The sequence below is a fragment of the Neophocaena asiaeorientalis genome, unplaced genomic scaffold (genome assembly GCF_003031525.2).
Source record: "Neophocaena asiaeorientalis asiaeorientalis breed wild unplaced genomic scaffold, Neophocaena_asiaeorientalis_V1.1 scaffold87, whole genome shotgun sequence".
NCBI lineage: Eukaryota > Metazoa > Chordata > Mammalia > Artiodactyla > Phocoenidae > Neophocaena > Neophocaena asiaeorientalis.
Window position 1 is genome coordinate 3,234,840 of NW_020175432.1, and position 24,508 is coordinate 3,259,347.

At 58.1% G+C, this 24,508-nt stretch overlaps 1 protein-coding gene across 3 annotated transcripts; it reads right to left on the reverse strand.

Annotated features, from left to right (window-relative positions):
• Positions 1 to 4,908: 4,908 nt before the first annotated feature.
• On the reverse strand, positions 4,909 to 24,371 carry COPE (coat protein complex I subunit epsilon). 3 transcript variants are annotated; one of them, XM_024767359.1, is made up of 10 exons: positions 24,195 to 24,371; positions 18,206 to 18,268; positions 14,160 to 14,260; positions 10,919 to 11,071; positions 9,653 to 9,706; positions 9,060 to 9,141; positions 7,757 to 7,912; positions 6,413 to 6,481; positions 5,265 to 5,339; positions 4,909 to 5,118 (listed from the first exon to the last, which is right to left on the reverse strand). In XM_024767359.1, the coding sequence occupies exons 1-10, from the start codon at positions 24,318 to 24,320 to the stop codon at positions 5,071 to 5,073; spliced, it is 927 nt and encodes a 308-aa protein (XP_024623127.1). In that variant the 5' UTR covers positions 24,321 to 24,371; the 3' UTR covers positions 4,909 to 5,070. The 3 variants fall into 3 exon arrangements, with proteins under 3 accessions (XP_024623127.1, XP_024623128.1, XP_024623129.1); XM_024767360.1 differs by lacking the exon at positions 18,206 to 18,268 and adding an exon at positions 16,177 to 16,239 and having other exon boundaries at positions 24,195 to 24,360; XM_024767361.1 differs by lacking the exon at positions 18,206 to 18,268 and having other exon boundaries at positions 24,195 to 24,360.
• Between the last annotated feature and the right edge of the window lie 137 nt (positions 24,372 to 24,508).

A 24,508-nucleotide genomic window follows, 5' to 3' on the forward strand; every position in this document is an offset into this window, starting at 1 on the left:
TCAGGGGGAGCCAGAGGAATGACAGAAAGGAAGAAGGATTTAAGAGAAGACTTGGAAGGGGCAATGGGAGTGAACTGGAGGGGAATATGAGGGCATCCGGGGGAACATGGGGGGCTGGAACCCTAGCAATCCCCATGGGGGAGGAACTTGAGGGAAGGGGGTGCCTCAGAGGAGGAATTGGGGAGACCAGAGAGGAACGGGGGCTGAGGAAGATGGGGTGGGTAGGTGGGGGAGGACATGGGAACTCAGGGGAGAAAAGGAAGAGAGGATGGGGCAGAGGAAGAAAGAGGGCCAAGGAAAGGACATCGCAGATGGGGGGACCTGAGGGGACAGCAGGGAGGGGACAAAAGAAGTGGGAGCATGCAACGGTGAGGCATGGAGGAATTTCAGGGACCCTGCGCCCCTGGAGTCCTGGGGGCAGAGCCTCGATCTCTCTGGGGGCGGGGCTCCAGAGCTGCCGGCCAAGCCCCGCCCCCCTCCCCTAGGAGCGGCTGAGGGGGCCGGAGCACCAACAGTCGCCATGGAGACAGCCAGAGCCAGCTCCGGTAACCCCTGGCAACCACACGACTGCCAAGAAGATGAGCTTTGGAGAACGAGGCAGCCCCTCCGCCCGTTTCTTGGGAAGGGCGAGCCACGAACTGGAGTGAGTGCCCGACGTCCAGGGATTCTAAAAGTGAGGGGCCCGTGACCTTGCTGTCCCCCACCCAGCTCCCTCAGGAACGTGGGGAGGAAGCCTGCTCCACCCTGGTAGTCCCAGAGCAACCATATCCCCCTCCTGGGCTCTGGCCCTCGTCCTCCTGGACCTCCCACTGCCCAGCTGGAAACTGGCAAGGTGGGGGAAGCAACAAAGCAAGATTGGGACCAGGGCTCACCTACGGAGGGGCCATAGTCATGCCTGCCTCCCCCTCCCTGGAGCAGCGTGGTGGCTGGGGTCTCTAACCCCCATGTGGGTCATATGGGGGTGGGAGTGGGGACAATGGCAGCCAGACAACACACCATCCCTGACTTAACAAGGGCCAGCCTCTGCCCAGCCAGCAGAGAAAGGCCCCTTTGTTGGCTCCAGGCACTCTGTCCCTGCACCCCCTGCCACCTCCAGTCAGACGGGCGGAGTGACCCCAGCTGGTCCTCAGGGAAGTCACAGCCAAGCTTGGAGCCCAAACGCCTTCCAACAAGCTCCCATAGCAGCGACCCCTCCCCAAGGATGGGAGGGAGGCCAGGCGCCAATGTCACCCCACAGTCACTCTCCAGCTGGGGAGGTGGCCTTCCCAGGCTCGCCGGAAACTGAGCAATTCTGTGGCGACCCCTTGGAGCCCGCACAGTCCAGCTTCGCAGACCCAGGCCGTGCCACCTCCCCCAAAGCCTGCGAACACGGCGTGGCCAGGGAGCCCAGGCCTTTGCATCCCTTGATCGGAGGGTGGCGCTGACTCCAGACAGACGAGCGGCAGCGACTGGGCAGCTCCTGCCTCTTCCCGGTCGCAGCGGACGAGCCAGTCCCGCCGCCGCACCGACCCCGGACACCGATCCGGTTCCGAGCGCGCCCCAAATGACCCGGAGGCGCAAGGCACACGCAGCCCCTGTGCGCCGAGCCTTCCCTGCCCGTGTCCTCCGCTCCTCTATACCCAGCTCCGCTAGGTCCGAAAGAGTGCGCAGCAGACAAGGCCCTCCCACCGCCCGGGGCCCCCTTGTCCCGCACTGACCGGACCTGTTCCCCCACATCTTGAGCATCCTACCCTTGTCAGGGTCCCCACGTTCCAGGCTTCCCCCAGCCCGGCCACACCCCCACATCCACTCGCAACCCCACCCCGCCCTGACCCAGAGGGGCACGCGGCCGCCCAAGATTCCGCGTCCCGAGCTCCTCCAGCCTGAGGCTCGCCACGTTCCAGTCACCCTGGTCCGCGGAGACATAAAGGGGCGCGCGGCGGCCCTGGGTCCCCGAGGCCCCGTGTCCCCATCCCTCGTCCTCGCTTGGATGCCCTTGCCCATCCTGGGCTCCTTCACCCCACCAGGCTGTGTCCGCAACACGGGGCAAGGTGAGCACCAGTAAGCCGTGCCCAGGACCAGCGATTCTCTTTCCCAGGCCCTCCAGCACGCTTCTCTTGCCCTGTCCCACACTCAGGCCTCACCATACTCCCGCTTGAGGGCCACCTGCTGCTCTCTGTGACCCTGAGGACCTGGCAGGCCTCCCTGAAGCGGGTTAACACAGGCCTTCAGGGAGGCCAAGGGAGTGAGCGCCCATGTGGGGGAACTCAGGCTGGCTCAAGACCACCACTTCATTGGGACCACCCCCCATGATCCTCCACTGTACACCGACCAGGCCCTGTGTCCAAAGCCCCCAATGGCCATCACCGAAGGCACCAGTCACCTCTTGGGGACATCGTCTCGCCTGCCACTGGTAGCCCTCATCCCAGCCCCAGGACTCCCGCACACCTGTGCCCCTCCCTCCTCCCCATCCAGGAGTCCTCCCACAGCCTTCCGAGGTGGGAGGAATCAGTGTGTGCCCTGCAGGAGCCAGGCTGGGTCCCATATGGCCACCAGCGTGACCTGACCTTCAGGTGCACAGGTGAAAACAGAGGGGGGGGGTCAAAGGGGCCCTCATCCTTCCTCCTTTCCCTCACCCTCTGTCCTGCAGCAATCCAATTCTCCCCACCTTCAAATGTTCCCAGAATCCAGCCACTTCTCTGCACCTGTACAGCCTTATGCGACCCTCGGCCACCCTTATGCCTCCTTCCTAGTGTCTCGGCCTCCTCCTTACCCCGCTCAGAGGCCAGAGGAAACCTACCTGTCCCTCCTCTGCTCACAGCCCTCCATAGCTCCCATCACACAGAGTAAAAGCCCATCTCCTCACTGTGACCCACAACCTATCCTCAACGCCCTTCTCTCTCCATCTTTCTCCTTCCGTTCCAGCCACAGTGGCCTCCTAGCTGGAGGTGGCTCTCCAACACCCCAAACAGTCCTGCCTCAGGGTCTTTCACTGGCTGTTCCCTCTGCCTAGAATGCTGTTCCCCCAGGTATTGGCAGGGCTCCTCCTTCACCAACTTCAGGCTTTACCTACAAATGTCACCTGCTTGTTGCACCTCCCTGATCCCCCCATCAGTCTTCTCCTTGGCACTTATCACCATCTGTCCTGCTGTACCTCTTACTCATTATTTTTGAATGTGCACTCCATGTGGGCAAGGGTTCATCTGCCCGTTAACTAATGCCACAGCCAGCGTGGCAAGCAGACGGGGGCTAAGGGGTCCCGGGCTGCTGGACATGCCCTCATAGGTCCAGTCGGGCCTGTGGGGCAGCCCTGTACCATCCCAACCACCCACCTCTGCCCTCCCACCCAGGCACTATCTGGTCACTATGGCACCCATCAGTAATGGGAGAGGTGCCCCCAACCACCAGCCACAGCCCAGCCTCGAGTTTCATTTTGGCAGGGCCCACATAGGAGGCTGCCAATGTGTGGGTACAGAGCGGAAACAGAAAGTGGCTCCTGGTGCTGGCAGCTGAGAAACAGCTCCCAGGCACCAGGGGCTCAGTGAGGGGCTGCCGAGGTCCCAAGGATGGCACCCATACCCTGCCCCACCTGAAAGGGCAGGCCTCCTCTTCCCCAGGGAGCTCATCTCAGCCCTCACTCCCTCTACACACCACTGCCCCTGACTGATGCCCCTGCCCTGGGGCATCCGCACCAGGCAGGGAGGGGCTGGGGGTGGGTCCTGATGCTGGGGGTCCCTTGCTCTCTGTCTTGTCTTGGCAATCGAGCACAGCGTTTCCCAAGACCACCTCCGAGGCCAGGCTCTCGGAGCCCAAGTATCTTTCTTTCCCTACCCAGACACTGGCCCAGAGACAGAGCCCTGTCCAGCTCAGAGTCCAGTGTGGCCTCAGGGTCTTTGCACAGGCTGTTCCTACTGCCCAGGATGCTCGTCGCCCCAGAACCTGTCCTGGCAGATCCTTCTTCTTGTTTTGGTGGACACAGCTCAATGGTGACCTCATCCCAGAGGCCCCTGCCATTCCCCCTCCCTCCCTCTGTTGTTCAGCTTTTTTTTTTTTTTTAAGAAACTGATTGATTGGCTGCGTGGGCCTTCGTTGTTGCGTGCGGGCTATCTCTAGTTGCGGCGAGCGGGGGCTACTCTTCTTTGCGGTGCACTGGCTTCTCATTGCGGTGGCTTCTGTTGTTGCGGAGCACGGGCTCTAGGCACGCGGGGTTCAAGGAGTTGCAGCACATGGGCTCAGTAGTTGTGGCTCGCGGACTCTAGAGCGCAGGCTCAGTCGTGGCACACAGGCTTCGTTTCTCTGTGGCGTGTGGGATCTTCCCAGACCAGGGCTTGAACCCGTGTCCCCTGCATTGGCAGATTCTTAACCACTGCACCACCAGGGAAGCCCTTAGCTGCTTCTTATCGAGGGGCGCTCACTATGCATTTCTCTCTCTGGGCAGGGAGCTCGCTGCTTTGGCCACAGCAGCGCGCCGGCACCCACAGCCCCGACCACAGCGGGTCTGTCTTGGCTCATGACTCACCACAGGGCAGCAAGGAGCAGGGGTCTGGGCGGCTGATGTTTACTCCTGTGAGGAGCCGGTACACACCCTCCCCACTTGGCTGAGCCTGAGTGCTTCTGGCACCCTCACCACCTGCAGACCACCCAGGGGTGCTGCGTTCAAATCCCGGTGCCCCTTGTGATGGCTGTGACTCCTCTGTGCTGCAGTTTCCTTGGATGCCAACTGGGCTTGGGGGACATGGCTGTGCCGCCTGCAGCTCAGCAACACGAGGTGGCTGTCTGAGGGCAGGGGAGTCTGTACAGCTGCTGCTCACAGACCCTGGTCACCAGGGCCCCCTCCCAGCAACAGCCCTGGGTGATGGTGCCCAGGCCCCTCCCATCTGAGCCTTGGTTCCCACATGCTCCCCTCAAAATGGCTAGAGCAAACATAGATCCGTTGGGGATACCTGGAGTGGAGACATTTATTGACAAAAGGTGGGGCTGGGCTGGGCTTCCAGCCTCTGCTTCTGGCCAAACGGCAAGTGCCCGGTGGAGAGGGCAGCAGAGCCCTGGCCTTGTATCCCCACAGCTCCGGAAACGCGTCTGGGGCCGGTCTCAGGCGCTGGGGGCGTAGTGCAGCACCAGCCGGTCAAAGTCATTTTCCTTCAACGTGAACAGGGAGCGGGGAAGGGGGATGGGGGTGGGCAGAGAAAGGGGAGAACTTGTGAGCCAGGCCCCAAGTTCTGCGCTTTGCCTGGCAAAGCCTGGGGAGTCTAGGGCTCAGAGACGGGCCGCCTGCACAAGCTCACCTTGGCCTGGTACTCCTTGATGAAGGGGTGGGACCTGTGGGCGTCCTTCAGCTGGGACAGGTAGCGGTTTGTCACCTGTGGGGGAGGCAAGGTTAGCTAAATATGGGGACTCCATGGTGGCTCTGACCTGCAGGGTAGGGAGTGGGGTGAAATAAGGGCCACCTGGCCAGACCCAGGCAAGAGCCCTGGTTTCCCCACATTTTCTCCATCACAACCTGCCGCCCCGGAACCATGCTGAATTAGAGAGGACCCTGGCGGGTGGGGAGCACCACCTGGCACAGAGCCTGCACTTGGTACATGGGTGAAGCATGCACCAGGTTCAGGGATGTGGGCTGGGCAGGGACCCAGGCCCTGGGAGAGGCAGGAGGCCAGGAGTGGAAGGCAGGTCAGGGAGCATGGGGCTGGGAAAGGAGATGGATTTGTTCTGGGCACGTCGTATGGAGACACCTCAGAGGTGGGCCCTCGCTCCCAGCCTTGCCCTACCTGCCAGGCTCAGCCCTGACCATGTGGGGCTAGGGGCATCTGTCTGGCTCTGTTTCTCCAAAACTGATAGTCTGGGGATGTCTCTGCGGCGAGTGGGAGAGTGGTCCTATCTGCCCTGCACCACCCCAGCCCTGAGGCTGTCTGGGGGGCTCTTCTTCGAGAAACTGGTGACAGACCACCATGAAGCCCTGAGGCAGGCCCCTGGCCGGCTGGGCAAGGCACCTACATGGGGCAGCGCCCCAGCGTCCTCCTCCCCACCCTCAGACAAGGTAGGCCCAGCAGGGTTGCTCCCCTGAGCCCTGTTTCTCTGTCCTGGTGTCCGCCCCCAATCCTGAGGTGGCACAGGCCGAGTCCCAGCCTGGGAGCCCTGAGCCTCAGCCCACTTGTCTGTAGGACCCACAGAGCAGCTGACCTGCAGCCCCAACCAGGGTGGGGACCCTGGGAGAGTACTTGCAATGCCAGCTTCCCGGGGCCGATCTCAGCTGCACCCACTCGTGGGGAACAGGTTTTCGCCCCAAGGCCAGGCCAATCTTGAAGGTCAGACCCTGAGGCCCCAAGCTCCCTCTAGAGCCGGGGCCACACCAGAGACCCCTGCCCACCCCAGGCTGGCACCGTGAGGGCCGGAAAACACTCCTGCACCTGGCTGAGGGTGGGGAGGGTCCTACCTCGGGAGGCTTGCCCAGGTGCTGGGACAGGACGATGAGGTTGATCAGGGTCTCAGGGTGGCCGCTGTCCTGGCAACACAAGGGGACACCAGACAGGCAGGGTCAGCTCCTCCAGGCCCCCATCTCAAGCAGGGCTGGGGCTGCAAGACCCAGCACGCCCCCACCACTGGCCGCTCCGCAAGACAGTGACCTCAGGGCCCTCCCTTCTGCCTCCCCACACCGGCTGCTTTCCCAGCGAGCGTGTTGCTTCATGTGCAGACCAGTCTGACACAGAGCCCCCTTGCTTGTCGCAACTTGGGAGGGGCGTTTTTATCACAAATCTCAAAGCAATGGAGTCCAGACCAAGGCGGCCTCAACCTATCACAGCCCAGCTAGCTGCTCCTCCTGCTGCAATGATGAGGCCTGAGACCGTGGGACAGACCCCTCCCGCCCTGCCTGCTCCCCAGGGGCATTGGCAGGAAGCTGCGGGAAATTACCAGAAACTCCAAGGGGGTGACCTCATCCCACCCGCCCATATTGGGCTCTGAGGCATAGGGAACTCTGGGAATCAGCTCGGCCGCTGCCTTGGCCAGGAACCCCAGCCAGAGCCCCTGGCTGGGGCGAGGCAGGGACATGCTGCTCAGGCTGCAGGGCGCCACAGGCTCGAGGGGCTGCAGGGACCCAGGCCTCCTGCACAGATTTGGCTCCACCCCATGCTGCCCTTCTTTGCAGAGACCCGCATTCTCCCCACCAGCACGGGGCGCTCTGGTAGGCGAGGCAGCGCCACACGGGCAGCCTGACGACGCCAGCCAGCAGGAGCACCCGACTGACTCCCCTCAGCCTGGCCCCACTCGGCCAACAACCTGACGATAGCTCGGCCCCTCGCAGAGACGAGCATGGAGAAAGCTTCCCACTGGTGTCAGTGTCTCATTATATCAAACAACGTTTCGGATGGCAGCCGTGAGAAGACAACTGAGGCAGCCCTGAGGGCAGCGCTCCAGGCCCTCTGCTCGACAAGGATGGGCAGAGGTGACACATCCCGTCGGCAGCCTGCTCTCCCCTCGGCAGCAAACGGGAGCTGTCTCTCCCAAGCACAGACCCAGGTGAGGGATCACCGCGAAAGGCCCCTAACCAGGCAGCCAAGGTGTCAGTGAAGAGGAGACAAAGCGTGGGTCTGCTCAGCTCAGGCCGACAGGGGCCCAGGCTGACGGGATCCTCGCATTTCCAAGAGAAGTTAGAATCAGGACTGTCGCTTGCAATCCTGAGTTTTAACTGATATGGCACTAAAATCCCCACATGGCCACAAGGCAGGCCATGGGGTCTGTGGCACACCCGTTTCTGGGCTGGGGCTGCGCCTGCCCATACCTTGTCCAGCGCCTCCTGCAGCACGCCCTCCGCGGCCTCCCACCGGCCCTGGGCCATGTGGCAGGCTGCCTGCCCACTGAGCAGCAGCAGGGTGGACGAACACTTGTCAGCCATCTCCTGGAAGATGTAGTAGGCGTCCTGCAGCTTCTCACCACCCTGCGGGGACAGTCGACATCACCGCTTTGTCACCCTGCTGCCCGGCCCTACCCTGCCTGCTCCCTCCTGGAGGGATCCCAGCACTTTGTGGAGACAATCCCAGTGCAGCCGGCCCACGGCAGGCAGTCTTTGGACACCGCCCCCTTCCCCGAAGAGACCCTTGTGCAGCTAGTGCTGTGAAGGGGCCGAAGCGGTACGCAGACCCCCTCAAACCCGGCTCCCCAAGCCCTACGTTTATAGACTCGAAAGCCTCGGCTTCAAGAGGGAGAATCAGTGCATGGGCAGCTGGGTCAAGGTCTGAGCTGGGACCACTGGGACACATGGCCCATCGGGGTGGCCTCTGCTCCAGCAGCCGTGACCCCGACCGCCCGAATTCTGAATAAGAAGGTTCTGTCCGCCTGGTAAAGACACAGCGCCACACCTGCAGGGGAACCTGAGACCAAGATGTGCTTGTGAAAGACTGCTAGGCTACGGGAGAGAGCTGTTCGGGTTTGTCGTGATAAACTGAATGGATACTGTGGGGTGAGGCCTCAGCCCTGCAAAAGCATGTGCAGGTGCACACAGACGAGGAGCACAATTTAAAAGGCCCGTACAAAGGACTCAGAGAAAGGAAGCCAAATGTCCAAACCCAGAAATGGGGCTGCTGCCAGGAGAGGGGTGCCCAGGCACGTGGGGGTGGGGGGCTGGGCTCCAGGGGGGAAAGCGCGAGGGGGATACGGGCACCAACCCTGTGCTGGAAGCCCAGAGAGCAAGCTGGGTAGCAGCCAAGAGCAGGGCCAGACCCCAGAGGAGGGTGCGCTGCCAGCTGGCTGGCTCCGTGCACCCGGGCTGGGGGGCGGGAGGGGGTACGTGCAGGCAGAGGTACGCCGAGTCCAGTTCCATAAACCCCCAGTTTGTTCACTCTGGCTCTGGCCAAGCCTCTCGGCTGCAAGGAGCCAGAAGGGGTCAAGCCCGAGAGAGGGGGAAAACGTGCTGGGGCTCCTCCAGGGGACTAGTCCCCAAGAAAGCAGGAGGTCCAGTGCGTCTGTGGAACCCCACCTGCACCCTCCCCACAGGAGCAGCCAGCGCTGCGCACAGGGGGTCGCCGCCATCTCCTGGCTCCCGGATACTCCTGTCTCTCACGCCCGCACACAAGCCGGGTACTCACCACAGCCAAGCTGACCCAGGCGGTGGCCAGCTGGGTGAGGGTGGCGTCCTCGTCCTGGTCCTGCATTTTCTTCAGCTCCTTCCTGGGGGCAGAGGAGAGAGGCGGGAGGTGCCCGGTAGCTGAGTGGCCAGTCACTGTGCCCCACCCCAGCCCGAGTTCCTTGCTCACGAGGCCCCAGGACCTCAGGCCCCAGCCTGGCCACCCCCCATCCACGGCTGCACACGCCTCTGCGTGCTTGCAAAGCCCACCCCAACCCTGCAAGATGGGCCCCACTGCCTGCCTCACAGAAGGAAACTGAGGCACAGACAGTGACGCCCCTTGTCCCAGGCAACACCCTGCAGAGACGAGCAGGTAAACAATAGTGCAGTCACCCCAATGGACTAGAATGAAATAAATGGAGAAACACTCGTGTCACTGATAATCAGAGCCAGGGAGAGGGCTCTGGGTGGTCCCCATGCCGCGTGCACCCTTGAAGACAGCGGCCTGGCTGCTGGAGAACACAGGGTCCCAACATGGCCTGGCCGTTGCTAAGATACCCCCGCCCCCCCCATGCACAGGCCACAGCCCAGCAGCCCCGGTGGGGAGGGGCTTACCGGGCAAGGTCCAGGCGGTCTAGCTTCAGCAGGATCTGCACCGTCATGGCCATGCTGTGGGAAGGGCGGGCAGTCAGTGAACTCCCACCCCACTTTATCCTCCACCAGGAGCTCACTCTGTGTAAGCACCACCTTCCAGAAACCTCCCCTTGAGTGCTCAGGCCACCAGCCCCGCCTTACAGAGGGGAACACTGAGGCTGACTGTCAGCCCAGCTGGGCCAAACTCAGACCTGGGCGCTGCTCGCTGGGCTCAGCACCCCATCACTTCCCAGGCCCTGCACTCCCACCTGTCTCTGCTGAGTGTGCTTGGGCCGGGAGCTCCCATGGGGTCCCCAGGCCTGTGGCCCGCTCCCTGCCCGCCCCGTGGCTGGCCATCCCATCTGTACCCCCCTCTCCTTTCCAGAGTCCCAGATGAAGTGCTGCAGGGGAACACCTGCTCCGTGCTTTCAGCGCCCACACCCACAGCCCCTCGCCTCGAGCCCAGACAGCTGTGACCACCGATCACTGATGTGGCCACTTGTTCCTGAGTTTTCCCGCCAGAACGTGACCCAGCACCCAGACCAGCCCGAGGAGAAGCATGAGAAACATTCGTGGGGTGCACTGCCTCACCAGCCGTGTAACATGCCTATTGCAAACCCTTCTCTGGATCAGATGGGACATAAACGGATATGAAGGAACACGTGGTGACCAACTAACCAAGGGAAGGCAGAAACCAGAGCGCTCATGGGGGAGAATGGCTGCACCCTGCAGGGCTGGAGCCCTGGCTGCAGGGGGCCGGACACAGCACAGCCCAGAGCCACCTCCTGGGGTGGGGGTGGAGCCGACAGCAGGCTGCAGGGCGCTCCAGTGCCCAGGCCCGGAGTGCCCTGAGGGCCGGTCTCAGAGGAGGGTCCGTGGGGCCCAGGGAGGACATGGAAATCCAGGGCCCAGGGCAGAGAAACACAAGGCTTTATGGGAGAAGGGAGGGTGCAGAAATCTCAGGCAGAGACAAAGGTGCTTTCTGCTCTGCTCCTGGGAACAGAGGGTTTTCAGCCCCGGGTGATGTGTCCTCAGAGCAATGGCCCAGCCATGCGGAAAAGTGTGTCTCCTGGACGGAGAACAAGAGCTGCAGCCTAAATGGGAGGCCCATGCCCCATCCCAGCCCCTCTCTTTCAGAGCAGCCCCCCTTGCCGTTCCTATGACGATGGCTGATGAGGCCCTGAGCTGCCTGGACACCAGAGGAGCCACTCACGCTGGCCGTTCCCCCAGTGCAGGACAGCCACTCACCACTCCAGGCTATCCCCTTGATGCAGGGTGCGCAGGGCTGCATCCGGGTTCTGGTTGTGGAAGTAGATGGAGGCAGCCATGAGCAGGAAGGTGGTGTTGGTCACGTCCACGGTCCGGCTCATCTCCCGGTCCAGCTCGGCCACGATCCCATCCCTGCGAGATGCAGCTGCTCAGAGCCCGAGGCAGGGGCGGGAGGCGGCCTCTCCCCCGTGGGAACCGACAGGCCCTGAGAGGGCGAGTCAGGCCCCCTGGAGCACAAAGCAGCGGAGGGCAGGATAGGCCCAGCTGTCTCTGCCAAGCCCCACTAGGTGCCAGTCTCGCCACCTCCCCACCAGGCACTCCTCACCCCTCGCATAAACACGGAAACCAAGGCCAGGAGAAGCGGGGTTGGGTGATCCAGGCCCTATGGGGAGTGTGGGGCAGGAAGGGCCATGCCTGGCTCTGCCCACGAAGCAGCATAAATGACCATCCAGGTCTCGAGCTCCACTGGCCCTCAGTGCTCGGGGGCTGAGGTGTCCACACCGCCCCACATGCACAGGGACAGGCTAGCTCAATGGGGACACCTCCACAGGGACATGAGGCCACACAGGTGAACCTCACACTGGCGACGTCACCAACTTCCCGAGGAGGCCAGTGGTCTCAGCAGAGGGTCCTGATCTACTTGGTCAGCGTCGGGCCTGGGTCCTGAGGGCGGCTGTGCAGGACGACACCCCACTGACAGGGTGGCTGCCCCCGGTTCCCGAGCTTGGTGTGCAGGCTGCTCCCGGCAAGTGAACGTCGTGCGCGACTGGGGGCTGGGAGCCGGCAGCAGGCTGGAGTTCAGGCTTGCCCGAGGACCAGCCGGACGCCCTCACCCGCCACAGGACACCAGAGCCTCGGTCTGCTTAACTGAAACGAGGAGCTGCAACTCCTTGTTTCAAAGGGCTGCTGAGCGGTTAATGAAGGGAGGCAAGGGCCCGGCCCTGTGTCACTGCTGGACAGATGCTGTGGCTTGGGACACCCAGTCTCAACAAGCGCATACGTTTCATGCGGGTTGCTGGGGGCTGGTGGCCAAGTGCCTGTGTACCTGAGAGCCCCTGGAGGGCAGGGATGTGCCTATTACTCCCTCTGCGCCCACCAGAGAGTGCCTGACGGACAAATGACTTCAAATCTGAGTCTCTTCCCCGCTCTGCACAGAAGGACTGTGCACAGGGATCACACAGGGTTGGCGTGAGGAGCCCCAAGGCCACGTCCCAAAGCTTCCTGCCTGACTCCCGGCACACAGGCTGTGAACATGGTGCCTGCTCTTGTCCTTGTAACGTCAGTGCTGTACGTTGTTACTGGAACACGTTGTGGTTACCCTTACGGGCTCCAGCACTTTCTCCACCACCTGCTCGCTGGGCACTTTGTATGAGGTGGTGGTCTGTACTGCCAGGATGGATGCACCAAGAGCCGCTCTGCTTTCCTGAGCACCTGCTCCACGCCGTGGGCTTCCTGCGGGTTCTTTTCTGTAGTGCTCACAGCAGCCCTGGGGCTCCTTCCCCTTCTGAAAGGAGAATGGGGTTTGTCACCCCAGCTAGAGACGTGCACAGAGAGGGTGAAGGGATGGCTTCAGGAGGCTGCCTGTCTTAGTGTCCTGGGGTTGCTGTCACAGAGCCCACGAACCAGGGAGGGGATCAAAACAACAGGGGCTTATTCTCTCCCAGTTCTGGAGGCCAACAGTCTAAAATCAAAGTGCTGGCAAGATTGGTTCCTTCCTCCAAGGGAAGATCTGTCCTGGTCCTTTCTCCTGGAGCTGCAGCAGTCCTTGGCTTGTGTCTCTTTCACCCCAATCTCTGCCTCCATCTTCATGTGGCCTCCGCATCTGTGTCTTCTCTTCCATCTCTTATGGAGATACCAGTCACCACATTTAGGGCCCACCTTATATCCAAGATGATTTCAAGATCCTTAACCACGTATATCTGCAAAGACCCCCATTCCCAATGAGGTCAGGTTCACAGGTTCTGGGGGTTAGGACATGGACATGTCTTTTGGGAGTCCCCATTCAGCTGCCACTGCTTAAGCCTCTTTGAGTAAATCCTTCAAGTGTCTGTGGACGAAGGAGCCTGATCACAGAAGGTGGAGCACAGGGCGCTGCCCTCCACGAGGAAGGAGCAGAGGTGGGGGTCACAGCAGACAGTCGTACCCACACTTGGGACTCACAGATGGCTGCAGCAGCCTCCGAGGAAAGCATACTGTCAACAAGGTCATGACCACATCCTGGTCTATTAAGTTCCACAGGGCAGAGATCGGGGGGAGGGCCCCTCTGTGAGGCGTCACAGTGCTGTGAGGGGAGGCCTGGGTGGTGGAAGGGCCCTGGGGCTGGGACAGGTAGGCGGGAATCGGCTCAGAGAAGAGAGTGGCTCCCTGTCGTGGGCTGTGCTGCCCCAGCCTTCCATCCCAGCCGCCCTCTGCGGAGTGTTTTACCTCCGAAATCCCAGGGGGCCTCACGACCAGCCCATTCCGAGGAGCGGGGGAAACCGAGGTGCAGAGGGGCCACGGGGCCTACTGCGTCAGGCTGGTGCTCCATGCACAGGTGAGGCAGGGCCACACGGCCCCCACCTGCAGAGGCTGAGTTCACGTGCACCTGGGCGAGCATCCCAGCCAGCAAGGAACAGCCCACGCACCTGCCTGTGCAGGAACCACCTGAGGTCAGCAGGGCTGGACTGTGAGCTGTCTCAGACCCCAGCGGAGCAGCAGGTAACAGGCGGGCCTGGTTCTGGGATGCTCAGCACTTCCAGGTCCCCATAGCCCAGACCACCCCACCTCTCCTGGCCATCGCCTGAGGGAGTTTGATGACTGCTGGTCTGTGGCACAGGTGGACACACTCAGCTCAGGGTGAAGACTTGCTGTCCCCTCCCACCCTCCATCTGGGCAGAGATGAATGATGCGTGGTGTGGCTGCCATTCCCTCCCCTGCACAGTGGGTGAGCAGCAATGGCTGGAAGACTGGCTGCAGGGTCCCCACCCTTATGTACCAGGGGAGGTCCTCCTGGCAAGAATGAAGCCCTCACAGTCCCTAGGTATCTGTACACAAGTCCTCATCTCTGATCCCCAGCCCCCCGCCCCCTTTGAAGCAGGGTTCATCACAGCCTCCCACTGAGCAAATGAGGGAAACTGAAGCTCAGAGAGGTGAGAAGGCAGAGGAGGGATGCCAACTAGACATCCTCTGCCCACCCAGGCCCATCCACCGTGCCCCAGGCCTGCCCCCCACCCAACCTCACCGCCGGCTGTCGCTAGCCAGGTACTCAGCAAACATGCGCACGGCCTGGAGCTCTGGGGCCGAGGAGGGCTTGATCTCATCCAGGACCACGCCGTACTTCCTCTGTGGGCAAGACAAGCAGGCTGTCAGCTCCGCCCGAACTCCCCGTGGGGTTTATATGTTCTCAGACCCCAGGAACATACAAGGGCTTCTTGGCTCTAGCACTGCCCTGGTGGAGCCCCAATACCAGGGGCCGGTGCCCACCATTCCCAGGGACCCCCTCAGCCCATGGGTGCCATCCCCGCTGGAGTGTGCTGTGGAAGCCAGCACGGCATCACTCGTTAGCTGTCGTGCCACGCTGCCCACTGCTCTAGCTGGAGACCCTGGCAGCTCACTGTTCACCCCCTGGTGGTGAAGTGACGGGGTGAGGGCCCCGCCAGCTCTGGGGGTGGTGGGGTACAATGGTGTCACCAGGGGCAGGGGGTCTGGGCACTGGCTTCTACTGAGCAGAACATGCACCCCACCGACAGACACCCAGCAGGGAGGTCACTGCAGGGAGGGGAACTGGAATCAGGGACCCCTTATTCACTATCTTCCTTTCTAGGTAGTTTCAGTATTTTCGTTGCCACTGACATGTATTTATCTTTTAAAGATATATATACACACACGAATATATGAACACATCCAAGGAGATTCTGGGGCGCACCGGGGCACCCTACTCTGCTGGGGACCACACACACTGTCTGGGCCCCAGCTTCACCCTGGAGGTTGGTGGGGGGAGGGTGGTGAGGGGGGCTTGGTCCACAAGGTGGAAGTTCCATCAGGCTCCAGAACGCTCCATAGAGGGAAAGATGCAAACAGACCTGGGAAGCCACCCGAGGCCTGATGTGAGGTGGGGGCATCTGTGGAGCCATGTACCCACAACAGAACAGTCTATGGCTGTGGCTGTGGGACGAGGTTGGCGGGAGGCTGGTGGGTCTGGGGTGGGAACAGGGCGGGGCACGATTCAATCCTGTCTGCAGAGTCCAGATTGTTTTTAGAACAGAAGAATGCAGTCTTACTGCATTATCAGGGTAATGCTGCTTTTTAAAAACCCTAGTGTCTGTGGAAGCAACCTAAATGTCCATCAACAAAGGAATGGATAAAGAAGACGTGGTACATATATACAATGGAATATTACTCAGCCATAAAAAAGAACAAAATAATGCCATTTGCAGCAACGTGAATGGACCTAGAGATTCTCAGACCGAGTGAAGTAAGTCAGAAACAGAAAAATATCATATCTCTTATATGTGGAATCTAAAAAAAGACTACAAATGAACTTACCTACAAAACTGAAGTAGAATTACAGAGGTAGAAAACAAACTTATGGTTACTAGAGTGGGGTAAGGGGTCTGGGGGGAGGGATAAATTGGAAGATTGGGATTGACACACACATGCTACTGTATACAAAATAGATAACTAATAAGGACCTACTGTACAACACAGGGAACTCTACTCAGTACTCTGTAATGGTCTATACGGGAAAAGAATCCCCCCCAAAAAAAGTGGATATGTGTATTTGTATAACATATTCACTTTGCTGTACACCTGAAACTAACACAACATTATAAATCAATTATACCCCAAATAAAAGAAAGAAAAAAACCTCCCACAGTCTAAACTGTGGGCTTTGGCTAATAACAGTATCAATATCACTGCATTGATTGTAACAAAAGCACCCTGCCAACCCGAAATGTTAATAAGAGAAAATGCCTGTGTGTGGGGGTTGGGCATTTGGAATTCTCTTTGCCATCTGCTCAGTTATTCTGTAAACCCAGAACTGTACTGAACAAGTGAAATCTATCGATTAAGTATAATAAGAAAAGCAAGAAATCCCAACATTGGCCCTCTGGCCTGGTGCTCCAGGGCCTCAGGGACACTGCCACCTTCTTGTGGTGGCCACACCAGCTGCTCGTGGTCCCTGCCCCTGCCGACACTCTGTTCCTTACTCTCCTTCCCCAGGGTGTTGGCAGTCATGGTCAAGGGCCCACACTCACCTGTGCCAGGTACGCTCTGTACAGGAAGACATCCCTTTCCACATCTCTCTCCAGGCTTGACGGCTGTGGAAAATCAGGTCAGAACTCTTGGGGGCTACGTGCCCAACAGGCCCTCTGAGGCCACAAGTGGGCAGCTTTCCCAGTGGAGTCTGGGTCCTAGTCCCGGCCCTGGCTCTCAGGTGCCTATGACCTTAGGCAGCAGGAGAGCAGCCTCCACTGAGGGCACGCGGTGTGCCGGGCACCTCATTCTGTGCCACCCTGACATCTCCCTGGGAAAGGAGGTTCGACCGTCACCCCCATCCATTCAGGTGAGGGATGGGGACACCAAAAGTGCTGAAACTGCTCCAGCCACACAGCAGGGGCCAGGGCAGAGCCCACGCTTCTGACCACTGGACACGTGGCTGCTGGTGTCAAGGAGGAAGGATCCCAGGGTGCAGTGGATCAAAACAGAAGCTGCTCAACAGTATGAAGCTGCTCACGTGGTCCGAGGAGAGCAAGGGGTGGGGCTGGGGGTAGGTATGGGAACACCCTGATGCCCAAGTTTGTACAAGCCGAGCAAACAGGCCCAGGAGGATTCCTATCCGGACATGAATGGCGGATACTGGAGAAGGGATGGGACCCAGCGGGAGACGTGCGAAAGGGACTTACTTTCTGTAATGAATACTTCCATGCCTCTTGTTCCTGTCCTGCTTTTGTTTCAAAACGTTCTTTAAACGTGACAAACAGGAGAGATGAAGGTCTGCCTCACTCAGAGGACCTTTCTGGGAGAGCTCAGCTTGGCTGCCCCAGCATAGCGATGTCTGGGTCTAGCCAGGCTGGGTGAGACCTTGGGGACTGCCCTATACTCGGGGACGAGGCCCACGGGCCACACTCCCTCAGCCCAGCCACCACACAGAACCCAGAAGCAGGTGTAAGGTGACCTCCTACAGGGTTCACTGTGAGACGAGGTTGGCGGGAGGCTGGTGGGTCTGGGGTGGGAACAGGGCGGGGCACGATTCAATCCTGTCTGCAGAGTCCAGATTGTTTTTAGAACAGAAGAATGCAGTCTTACTGCATTATCAGGGTAATGCTGCTTTTTAAAAACCCTAGTGTCTGTGGAAGCAACCTAAATGTCCATCAACAAAGGAATGGATAAAGAAGACGTGGTACATATATACAATGGAATATTACTCAGCCATAAAAAAGAACAAAATAATGCCATTTGCAGCAACGTGAATGGACCTAGAGATTCTCAGACCGAGTGAAGTAAGTCAGAAACAGAAAAATATCATATCTCTTATATGTGGAATCTAAAAAAAGACTACAAATGAACTTACCTACAAAACTGAAGTAGAATTACAGAGGTAGAAAACAAACTTATGGTTACTAGAGTGGGGTAAGGGGTCTGGGGGGAGGGATAAATTGGAAGATTGGGATTGACACACACATGCTACTGTATACAAAATAGATAACTAATAAGGACCTACTGTACAACACAGGGAACTCTACTCAGTACTCTGTAATGGTCTATACGGGAAAAGAATCCCCCCCAAAAAAAGTGGATATGTGTATTTGTATAACATATTCACTTTGCTGTACACCTGAAACTAACACAACATTATAAATCAATTATACCCCAAATAAAAGAAAGAAAAAAACCTCCCACAGTCTAAACTGTGGGCTTTGGCTAATAACAGTATCAATATCACTGCATTGATTGTAACAAAAGCACCCTGCCAACCCGAAATGTTAATAAGAGAAAATGCCTGTGTGTGGGGGTTGGGCATTTGGAATTCTCTTTGCCATCTGCTCAGTTATTCTGTAAACCCAGAACTGTACTGAACAAGTGAAATCTATCGATTAAGTATAATAAGAAAAGCAAGAAATCCCAACATTGGCCCTCTGGCCTGGTGCTCCAGGGCCTCAGGGACACTGCCACCTTCTTGTGGTGGCCACACCAGCTGCTCGTGGTCCCTGCCCCTGCCGACACTCTGTTCCTTACTCTCCTTCCCCAGGGTGTTGGCAGTCATGGTCAAGGGCCCACACTCACCTGTGCCAGGTACGCTCTGTACAGGAAGACATCCCTTTCCACATCTCTCTCCAGGCTTGACGGCTGTGGAAAATCAGGTCAGAACTCTTGGGGGCTACGTGCCCAACAGGCCCTCTGAGGCCACAAGTGGGCAGCTTTCCCAGTGGAGTCTGGGTCCTAGTCCCGGCCCTGGCTCTCAGGTGCCTATGACCTTAGGCAGCAGGAGAGCAGCCTCCACTGAGGGCACGCGGTGTGCCGGGCACCTCATTCTGTGCCACCCTGACATCTCCCTGGGAAAGGAGGTTCGACCGTCACCCCCATCCATTCAGGTGAGGGATGGGGACACCAAAAGTGCTGAAACTGCTCCAGCCACACAGCAGGGGCCAGGGCAGAGCCCACGCTTCTGACCACTGGACACGTGGCTGCTGGTGTCAAGGAGGAAGGATCCCAGGGTGCAGTGGATCAAAACAGAAGCTGCTCAACAGTATGAAGCTGCTCACGTGGTCCGAGGAGAGCAAGGGGTGGGGCTGGGGGTAGGTATGGGAACACCCTGATGCCCAAGTTTGTACAAGCCGAGCAAACAGGCCCAGGAGGATTCCTATCCGGACATGAATGGCGGATACTGGAGAAGGGATGGGACCCAGCGGGAGACGTGCGAAAGGGACTTACTTTCTGTAATGAATACTTCCATGCCTCTTGTTCCTGTCCTGCTTTTGTTTCAAAACGTTCTTTAAACGTGACAAACAGGAGAGATGAAGGTCTGCCTCACTCAGAGGACCTTTCTGGGAGAGCTCAGCTTGGCTGCCCCAGCATAGCGATGTCTGGGTCTAGCCAGGCTGGGTGAGACCTTGGGGACTGCCCTATACTCGGGGACGAGGCCCACGGGCCACACTCCCTCAGCCCAGCCACCACACAGAACCCAGAAGCAGGTGTAAGGTGACCTCCTACAGGGTTCACTGTGAGACTGCGAGGGAGGCCCCCACGAGGCTACGGGCAAGCGAGGGACCCTTCCTGGGAAGAGCAGCTTTGGACCACGCCCCAGGGTGCTGGCTGACTTCCTGTGGGCCCTGTGGCACCTGGGGTGGCACAGAGCAACTCAGCCCAGAGGGCACGCGGGTGCTGGGACAGGCCACCTGGGGGCTGGGAGAGGAAAGTGACATGGGGGAAGGGGGCCCAGCCACCTTGGAGTCACTACTCCAACAACCTCTAAACCACAGGGCCTGAGGAAAAGCACAGAGAGAATGAACAGCCTGTCCAGCTGCCAGAGCACAGGGACAAATGTTCTGGAGCCCCGCCGGTGGGAGCATGCCAGGACTGCTCTCCCCCGAGGCTGAGAACCAGACTCCTAGTCCCCAGGCCTTCTTCCCAGCCTGAGGGGGCGAGGGCGCTGAATGTGTCCTCCTCCCAGGCCAAGCGAGACTGCGAACAAGAAGCCTGGCTCCTGGCCCCAGCCAGACTTAGGCCAACTTTGCCTGGGGGTCCCAGCAGCTTGCTCTGGCCTTGGTGGCCAGGCTGGGGATCCGGCCATGATTTGGAACACGGTGTCCTCTATATGAGTGACTCTGAAATGACCCTCAGAGGTGGTCACTGGTGAGGACAACCCACCTGGGGTCCCCATACCACCCTCAGTAAAAAAAGAGACAAATGTTGGCTGTTGCTACCTTTGAAGCAGGGACACAGTGGGATGCCTTGTGGGGGACCAGGGTCCCAGAGGCAACTCTGAGCCTCAGCTGCCCCCTCTGTAAAACAGGCACCACCACTGACCCTGCAGGACTGCCAAGGGGGGTCACCGAGACCCCACACACAGACGCTCAGGACCCTCTCAATCAGCCAAAGAGAGAAGAGCTTCTGGGAGGTGTAAGAACAAGGACAGATGTACAGACCAGGGAACACCAAGGACTGTGATGCATGCCACCAGGTGAGTGGTCTGGTCCCCAGTCCTGACAGCTCATCAGAATCACCTGGGAGCTCAGAAACCAGAAAAGCCAGGAGGCTTATGCCCACCAACGACGGCCAACCCCGAGGTGGCCTCAAACTGCCTTCAAACAGCTCAGAGGTGCAGCCAGACCTGAGAGCAAGGGCTACTGTAAAGGGAAGTCGGTGATGGGGTTTGGCAAGGGGGATCACGTTCCCTCCCTTTACTGGCCATCAGTGTCCCCTGACCACACTCGACGGTCAGCTCCTGGAGGCTTTCTTAGTTGCTTCATCCCTAACACCTGTGCAGTGCCTGCCATCTTGTGGGCGCTTGCGAAATGTCTGACAGGTAGGGAAACAAACATCATCATGGTGCCAGCACTGAGACACACCAGGTGTTCTACCTGGCGCCACCTCTGGTGGTGTCTGAGGTTGCTGGGGCTGCTATAGCTAACCACCAGCTGGGCTGGGGGGGTGTGCTTAAAGAAACAGAAACTTATTCTCTCATGGCTCTGGAGGCCAGAAGTCCGAGATCAGGCAGAGCTGTGCGCCTTCCGTAGGCTCTCTGGGAGGATCCTTCTTTGCCTCATCCGGCTTCTGGTGGCTCCGGGTAGTCCCTGGCTTGTGGCTGCCTCACCCCCACCTCTGCCTCCATCTTTTCTGTCTGCCTCAAGCCTCTCTCTTAGAAGGACACCAGTCACTGGATTTAGGGTCTATCCCAGCTGATCTTGTCTAGAGATCCTTCACTGAATTACAGCTGCAAAGACTCTTTTCCAAATAAGTCACATTCACAGGTCCCGGGTGAACATATCTTCTCAGGGACACCATTCAACCCAGTACAGGCTGCCTAAGAAGGTTTAGGTGGCCTGTGGACCAGAATTAAATCACGTCAAATAGCTCAGCAGGGACAGGACTCCCACTCTTCTGGATGCGTCAGGTAGAACCTCTTGGTTTGGTGCCGGTGCATCTTTACCACGTTGCTAAAGAGGGTGTAGCTTCCCCAGCTCAGAGGTTTGGCCGCAGTGTGCCTCCAGCAAGAGTGACTGCTGAGGGCTTCCCTGGTGGCGCAGTGGTCAAGAACCTGCCTGCCAATGCAGGGGACATGGGTTCGAGCCCTGGTCCGGGAAGATCCCACATGCTGTGGAGCAACTAAGCCCGTGCACCACAACTACTGAGCCTGCACTCTAGAGCCCGTGAGCCACAACTACTGAGCCTGCACTCTAGAGCCCGCATGCCACAACTACTGAAGCCCATGCACTTAGAGCCCGTGCTCCTCAACAAGAGAAGCCACCACAATGAGAAGCCCACGCACCACAACGAAGAGTAGCCCCCGCTCGCCGCAACTAGAGAAAGCCTGTGTGCAGCAATGAAGACCCAATGCAGCCAAAGATAAATAAAAAAAAATTAAAAAAAAAAAAACTGTTGGGACTTCCCTGGGGATTAAAAATCCGCCTGCCAACGCAGGGGACATGGGGTTCACTCCCTGGTCCAGGAAGATCCCACATGCCGCAGAGCAACTAAGTCCGCGAGCCACAACTACTGAAGCCTGCGCGCCTAGAGCCCGTGCTCTGCAACAAGAGAAGCCACCGCAATGAGAAGCCCGCGCACCGCAACGAAGACCCAACACAGCCAATAAATAAGTAAATAAATAAATAAGAGTGCTGATCTGGTTTCCTTTGTTTTCCATCACTCTCTACATACAGCAGGTCACGCCGATTCCTTCAGCAGGGAGGTAAAGTTTGCATATTATGACACAATAAGACGGAAAGAACACATTGCTGTAATGTAAGCAGAATAGACACACAACAGAAGACAGATGGTGGATCATGAGTATAACGCTGAACCTCACAGGGACCCTACTGAGATGAATGTCATCGTTCCCATTTGACAGGAGGGGAAAGTGAGGCTCAGAGAGGTGCAGTGACTCAGCCCTGGCTGCAGAGAGAACACAGAAGAGACAGAATCTGAGCCCAGGTCTGTCTCAATCTTCTTATGGTCTACACTACCCCAGCAAGGAGGCATGTAACAACCATGGCGCCAAACGGACAAGGTCCCCCAGAGATGTCCATACCAATCCCTGGGGCCTGTGAACAGCTTACGTTACATCACGAAAGGGACTTCACAGGTGTGATTAAGATTATGGACCCTAAAAATGGAGACACTATGCTAGGTTATCTGGGAGGATCCAGTCTAATCACGGAAACCCTTAAAAGCAGAGGACTTTTAGACAAAAGAAATGAAGAAGGGGAAATTCGAGAGACTCCAAGTGAGAACCCTGTGGCTGGTTCTGAGATGGAAGGGTGATATGCGGGGTTGAGGACTGGAGAGAAGCATCCAGAAGCCTCCAGGAGCTAAGGGTGGTCCCTGGCCAAGAGGTAGCAACTTGAACAAGTTAGGAGGGTGCTTCTTCCCCAGAACCTCCAAAAAAGGACACAGCTGGGCCAACACCTTGATCTTAGCCTGGTGAGAGCGGTGTTGGACTTCTGACTTACAGAAGCTGCGAGACAGTAAACGTGTGCGGCCTGACTTAAGCTGTCGTTTGGTAATTTGTCACAGTGGCAATGGAAAACTAATACAGTCATGCAAATGTTATTTCAACGATTCCTAATCTCTTACTGAAGTCTGTTTGAGGTTTTACCCCCCATTATGCAGATGACACTCAGGGACATGGGGTTCACTGCCAAAGGCCAGAAGGGAAAGCGAGCCTTCTCTACTCCAGAATCCAAATTCCTCCCGACCCTCTGGCTGCCTCTGGGAAGATGTCTGCAACTCCCTTGTGTGGCGCTCTGATGGCCTCCCACGATGGCCTCCCACACCTTCGGAATAAAATCCAAACCCCTGCTGTGGCCCTTCAGGCCCTGCCCCTCACTCTGCCCACCTCCTTCTTCATCTCCTCCACTGTGCTCACCTCACTCCTGCCACACCACCCTCATGCCTTGACTACATGGAGCTCACTGTCGCCTCAGCACCTTTGCAGCAACTTATGGGGTTAGAGCCTTCTCAAGGTTTCGTCACAGGTTAAAATGGCAGTCAGAGAGCCCTGATCTGACCACTCCCACGTGAAGCAGCCCCCACCCCCATTTCTGATCAGCACTTTTTTATCTCCCTTCTCCCCTAGAGAACTCAAACTGAAAACTATGTATTCTCTCGCTTCGTTACTTGTTTACTCTCTTCAGGACACTACACCATGAGGGCAGGCAAAGACCCTGTCATGTTCACTGCTCTTAAAAATTCTCCAATGGCTCACTCTCAAAGTGACAGTACCATCCATGTGCCTCCCCAAATGGTGCTGCTCGTGGGCCCTGCTGCTCCCTCTCCTGTCACCCACTCACCACCTGGTTGCCCGGGCCCTGCCTTGAAGGTTCTCAAACAGCCAGGCTCACTCCCACCACTCTAAGTCGCACCACCTCCTATCATCTTGTTTATTTACTTGTTTGCTGTCTGTCTCCCTTGGGAGCTGAGCCTTCCAAGAGAGCTGGGAGTTTTGTCTATTTTGTCACTGCTTTGAGCCCAGCACTAATATCCTGCCTGGCCCATACAGATGCTCAATGAGGAATGGGTGAATGAATGAATGCGCAAGTCTGGGGAGAAATAACCTAGTTAGCGGGGCAGGGTAACGAGCGAGAAGCCATTTCTCTCTTGAGCCTCCCTTTTCTCACCTGTAAAATGAGAATAAACAACAGTCCCTACTTCATGGGTATTGAGGGCATGGCGGCACAGTGTGGGTGCTCAATAGATGGAAACTATCATTGTTGTTGCTATTTTTATGATTACTACTGTAGCGTAGTATCATTACCATTGTTATTATTACTATAGCGGTATGAACCCCTCTTACTCAAATGCCTCCCAAGGTTCAGTCTGAGAGAGCGCTCAGAGTGAGAAGTATCGTTAAAGTGTTACTGCTTTGAGTTTGGTCATAGGACAAGGATAATTCTTCACCGCGCTCTGAAGAGATGTGGCGGCGTGGTGGGGTCGCGCGGATGAAACGGCGCGAGGTGAAGAGGGAGGGTTTTTAAAACCAGAGCGCGACCCGCAGCCACCAGGAAGCGTCTTCCGCCTCCGCCCCCAAGGTCCCCCAGCCCCGCAGCCGCCGCACCTTCACCCGCTGCGCCTCGTTGATGCACTGCTGGTAGCTGCCAATGTAGAAGGCATTCTTCACGTCGAACAGCTCGTCCACCTCCCCGGAGCCTCCAGAGGCTGAGCAAGGAGCCGGAGGCGCCATGTTGCTGGCCGCTCACCCGCTACTCCCACTGAGAGACACGTCGGCCGGAAGGAGGGAGTCACCACGGGGCACGCCGGGAAATGTAGTTTACTCGTTCATCCCTAGAGATGAGCCAACGGGAGACTCAAACGGGAGTCAAAGGGGCGGGAGACGCAAGTGCGTCTCGCAGGCATCTGTAATTCGATTCG